The sequence below is a fragment of the Nanorana parkeri genome, unplaced genomic scaffold (genome assembly GCF_000935625.1).
Source record: "Nanorana parkeri isolate BGI_ZX_2015 unplaced genomic scaffold, ASM93562v1 scaffold1219, whole genome shotgun sequence".
Lineage (NCBI taxonomy): Eukaryota > Metazoa > Chordata > Amphibia > Anura > Dicroglossidae > Nanorana > Nanorana parkeri.
In genome coordinates this window covers 193,379-199,006 of record NW_017307487.1, presented here as the reverse complement: position 1 = coordinate 199,006, position 5,628 = coordinate 193,379, and the positions used below count along the sequence as shown (strand labels likewise).

General features: G+C 39.0%; 1 protein-coding gene across 1 annotated transcript in view; it reads right to left on the bottom strand.

Moving 5' to 3' along the window:
- LOC108797055 (complexin-1) overlaps positions 1–5,279 on the bottom strand; it is a 218,589-nt gene extending 213,310 nt beyond the window's left edge. Inside the window, exons 1-2 of the mRNA XM_018568621.1 lie at positions 4,970–5,279; positions 3,273–3,382 (exon numbers count right to left, since the gene is read on the bottom strand). Coding sequence (XP_018424123.1) covers positions 3,273–3,303 — 31 coding nt within the window. The 5' untranslated portion in view covers positions 3,304–3,382; positions 4,970–5,279. The remainder of the gene's footprint in view (positions 1–3,272; positions 3,383–4,969) is intronic.
- Between the last annotated feature and the right edge of the window lie 349 nt (positions 5,280–5,628).

The following is a 5,628-nucleotide window of genomic DNA, read 5'->3' as shown; positions in this document are numbered from 1 at the left end:
TGTCTGCTTCTTTGACAAGAGTTCCCTATTTTTTTAGGCACCCCTCTTAAAACATGTTGAAGGATATCCATGTTGGTGCCAATATGGCAAGGGACAGCAGTCTCATTAGACCTCTTGCTGTACATATATGAGCTCTCATGTCTTATTTTCCAGGCTAGTGTTTTCTAAGGGGGCAACTCTGTTTTTTCTTAATTTCTGGTTAAAAAAAAAATTGGTATTGTTCCCTTACAGGAGTGATGTTCACTATTACAGGACCATGGACAGTGCCTAACTAAGAAATTATTACTATAGCTACAAACAAGAGTGATCATGGTAATATAAGTCTGGGGTTTTCGTGCAAGATTTAAATAGATCATTATAACAGTTATGAAAACAGCATACACAGCCACATTAACTTTGACCATTGTGTCCAGTTTGCTGTGTCCACCATTAAGACAGAAACCTGCACAGACAGTGACGGCTGAATAAACCACATTGTAAATGTTACTGGAGGTTGTAGAGTAACGGAGGCAGAATTTGTATAAGACAATTAGATAAATAAGGTTAAAAGTCCTAGTCTGAGGAACAGTGCTATTAAAAGGGAACAATTGTTTCTTTAGAGTTTCTATTTTGACCGCTCAGATTCCAGTGTGGTACAATTTGTATCTGTCCACCTGCGAAATCAGTGAAGGGGCTACTTACTGATATTCTTGGAACTGGTTTAAAGTGAAGCTAACCCAAAGAAATAACTTAACTAGGGTTATCATTTAATAGCCAGCACTATAAGGAATCTGTACATACCTTTGCCTTGCCTAAATTAAGTTGCAGTGCCCAATCTGGAAGCCCAAAACCAGGGGTGCATAGTTTACTTGACTATGAACTTTTCTCTAACTCAATGTTTAAATGTTCTAGTGTACCCCTTAATGCAATATTGGAACCTAGTTGACTTGTTGCTGAACATTTATTTTAGCTCAGTATACATGCATTAATTAAAGAGTCACAGACCCTCTTAAAGTGTAACTGCAGCCAAAAAGTGCTGTCTTAGTTTTGGATAGAGTGGAGAGCGATTAGAACACTTGTCAGATTTTCATTGCTGTCTGTGTCCCCGTTAGGAAGATTGACTCCCTCTATTTGTCCTGGTGACCCTAATCACGGAGAACAAAAGTGAAAGAAAATCCCACGTTTTGAGATGTCACTAGAATAGGAATATATCAGAAATCTTCCCAATCTTCCAATAGGGACAGTTCTGGTGACCATTGTCTATGAGAGGATTTCCGTCCTTTTGCAGACAACTTCCTGTTGTGGCAATTGGAAAAGAAGTGAAGGCAAATCTCCCTAATGGGACACAGATGGCAAAAAAATGACAGGAGTTATAACTCTCCTCTACTTTATGCAAAACAGCTTAAGTTCTTATTTAACAATTCTGGGCCAGCATCTAGGGGCGGCACCAACACGCAACTATTTATTATAAATATTTATTCTTGGTTATCACCTATATTTATATTTTGTATGTTTGTTCTAGCTGGTCACCTCTAGATATCACTGATATATTCTCTGCAGCTTAGGTAACATTCAGCAATTTCTTCACAACATTCTTGATTGGTGGTCTGTATCATTCAATGGCAGCTCTGCATGTATACAAGACAGAATTCTGCCTTCAGGGGGGCAGGATAATGTTCAAAATAGTAACATAGCATGGTGGACGACTAAAGGGAGGGGCTGTATAAGAGGGTGCATTCATTAATGTCAGCACAATCTCTAAATGCTACCCTAGGAAAAGCTTGTAGTGTTCTACAGATTAATGTAAAAGGACTCTTTTCAATCAAGTACAAATGTGCTGTATAATTCCTTTCCAGATTTATGACTGCAGAGTCCAACCCTATTCATGCAACCAATCCTGATTTACTACTTATGTGCATCTCCGGGGCTGACTACAAACCGATGTCAGATCAATTCCACCTCCATAAAACTTTACCCAATGGCTTCTAAATTTTGGAACTGCATGCGATGATAATAACAACGAATTTTAAAATATACCATGTATGTCACTTCTTTAACCTTCCACAACACCCTGGGCATAAATCAATGGAATTAAAAATCATTTTAACCAGGGTTCAGTGAGTTTTAATCATTTTCTTTATCGATATAGCTGTTTTCTAAGTCAAGGGTTTGACAAATGGTTTTATCTGAATCCTGTTTAATAGATTCAATCCTATTTCAGGTCCTAAAATTTTTTTTTTACTGCACTCAGCAGATTTCAACCAATCCATTATCCTAGTTGTTAAAAAAAAAAGACGGGATTTGTGCAAAACATAATTTGATGTAGGCAATACTACTGCAGTGCTCAATTTGACACTGCACCTAGAACATAAGAGGAAAAATCAACCATATCTATTGCACAACCCATGCTGCTGGAAATCACTGCAGTGGGTGACTGTTCAGGAAAGTGCTGGTAGTCTTGGCAAAAATGAAATACTATTTAGTGGAATGACATTATAAAGCAAATACACCTTTCTAGAGTAGCAACTAGCCATTTAAAACAAAGGTGGACTCACTGGCTAAAGCCCCGAAAAAAACAAAACCTTTTGAATAAACCCCAGTTATGAAATGGTTGTGTCATTATTTGATGAACATAAGACTTAGTGAAGCTCAGTTAAATATCTGAAAGGCATGCTGAAAATCTAAAGCCACCTGCAGATCTTATGATATATTGAATATGGATATAATTAAAAGTGTAAGCTTTCATAAGCAAATGGGATTAGTGACAATGACAAAGGATATAATATAATAATCTAACAGTATTCCGTATAAAAAAAAAAGATTACTCTAAAATGCCAAACTAATCAGTCCATGGATACCACTTTTTTTTCCAGTTATTTACAGCCTACACTTGAGTGACGTCTTCCAAGTTTTAGAGAAGTAGTTCTTTTTTTTTCAGTCTTATAATAATGCAAGATTGGTAGCATTTAAAAAAAGATGTTAATGATAGCCCATCAAAAAATACAATTTAGCACATGGTGCAAGCCGTGGTGCATATGTTTCAATTATTGCAAAAAGCAAAGCATTGTGGAAATGGAAGCAGAATTACCTTATGCCTTGATTACTGGCAACATAATCTAAATATATTCTCAGCTTACTGAAATGTTTTGCCTCTGGCTTTTCAGATGACTATGGTATTCTACATCATGGTGCAGAATATACAAGAAAATGGGAGGAGCTTTGGCAGTTGACGCATTGTACTTAAGTTTCTGACATACTGTATAGGGTGTTTGAATAAGAATGACTGCACTTACCTCCCAAAGCTTGCTTCATTACAAAATCCATGCTGATGGCTTTTGATTCCTTCCACTCACTTTAATGTATATATTACATGCAAGACAAGCAGGAGAGCTCTCGTTCTGTCCTGTAATAGATGAAATATACTTATGTACACACAATTAAATGGTTTCAAATTTGATGAAGTGTTCATTAGACACTTTTCATATTGCTGGCACAAAAATACAGACTGTTGCAAAACTACACTATTGCATAGGGACCTATAATGGTGCAATATAGCACGTTTGGGTAACCATATAGTAGCTTCTGAAATAGTCAGTCTTGTGAACATTGTTGATGGACAGCTCATTTCAGATTGCTAAAATTATCATGAAATAATGCATAATGCATTACTGTTTGCTGCAGTTAGTGATTTGTATACAAACTATTACTTTTGCACCTGTGAAGGGCACAAGCAAAATGTTTAGTTTTGAATACACATGCATCCCAATACCATTATGCTGCCTTTTGGCTCATAAGCATGTTTGGAAATTGGAAAGTGTGCATATTGGACTAGCACTGGCAGCTGGACAGCATTTCACAGCATCTGCGCGGAAGTGTCTGAAGGGACATTTGAAGGTGAGTGTCCTGATCCAATTCCTTAGCTGAACTCATTAGCTTGTGGAAAAACCAGACACAATACCTAACAGTGTGCACCTTTATTCTTTCTAAAGCACCTTTATTCTTTCTTTCTTCATTCTAAAACAGTCGAAAACACAACGAGCAGTTTTACCTCGACGAGGTCAAGTGCGAGTCACGTTAACACAAGCTCAGACATCCTATGTATATATCACAATGCAGACTATGGACCCTGCCATCTCAACAGTCACACAGACACAAAGTGGGGCATTAAGGAAGTGAGGGCTCATGCTGTTCAGTCTTCTGTTTGGACAGCCAATTTAGAAAAATGATAAGTAACAATAAAAAGCAAAAATCACTTTTTTTTTTTTTTGCAGCAGACTGTGTTCCGCCTAGTGGGTTGCTACAAATGATATCCCAGACCCAAGTCCCAAGTCCCACTCCTGCACTGCAGGTGATAAGAATTGTCATTTCCTCAATATACCACAGCTTGATACCTCCCTCTACTGGTACATCAAAGACTGGCAAAATTAGGACTTAATATCCTAAAAGGCAACCTTGGTATTTTAACACCGTCATGCACGTTGAGTTTCCTCTGCACGAAACAACTACAAAAAAAAAGTTAAATGTGGATTGTCCTTTAACATGCAGGTTCCCCTTTTTTTTTAACATAAATCCTAAACATGCAAAACTTCAGAAGTGCATGCCTTGTAGCATTCAGACGCCTGGCACTACTAGAACAAGGTAGATGCAGCAGGCTATAAATCTTAAAAGACAGTTGCCGAAGACAGCACATGCTGCAATGTACACTACCATATCTAGAAAATAATCAGCAGACACAAACAAAATACAAATGTGGAAAGGGGGACAGAGAAGGAAAATACAGAAGAAGCAATGCAAAAGGCTGTGGCTGTGATTAGCATAGCATGGAAGAAATGATGACTGCAAGGGAATCTAGTTCTAGCTAAGACTAGAGACTGCAACCAAGCCAGCTTCAGCACCAGGCAAGACGGGACAGCTCCCTACCCCTGTGACTGCCTGGCCGGTGTATGCAAACTAGGGAGCAAAGACAAAATGAAAACGATCAGTCCTGTACCTTTTCTTCTTGAGCACAAACGAGATCCTGCAGTTTGCCTGTCCTTTCAGTAACAACTCTGCACCATGGAAGGAAAAAGCTCGCCCCCCTCCCCCTAGAGTATCCTTTTTTTTTTCTGTAGCACAGTCTCCTCCTCCCCTAGTCCATGTGTGCTCTCAACAGGAACTGCAGCCGCTGCTGAAGGGCATTCAGGGAAGAGACAGCTTCATGAAGTTACTGGATATGCTGCTTAATAATGACCGTGCATCACAAGGGCAACACCACACGACGCAAAGGAAGGAACGGGGATGATGAGGGGAACCACAACTGACACCATAAAACACAGTATGGGAAGCAGAGGACACTCTATAACCTTCCCATTTCTTCCTATAGACACCCTGGGTTTTTTTTTTTTTTTATCACAGGATTTCCGGGCCATCCCACTTAGAGCAATATTAAACTGATCCCTCCCTCTAAGCAAGTCACTTGCTAGACTATACAGCTTCTTTTTTTTTATGGCTCATGGAAATGGTGTCTGCTAAAATATAACGTGACATGGTGAGGTGTATAAATAAAGCATGGGTGCACTGTCTGCTCCTGCTTTCGATCACTAGAGGCACAGTCAGGGGAATGATTCGAAACTGGAGCAGGCAGAATGCGGAGCAGTTTCCCATAGGAAC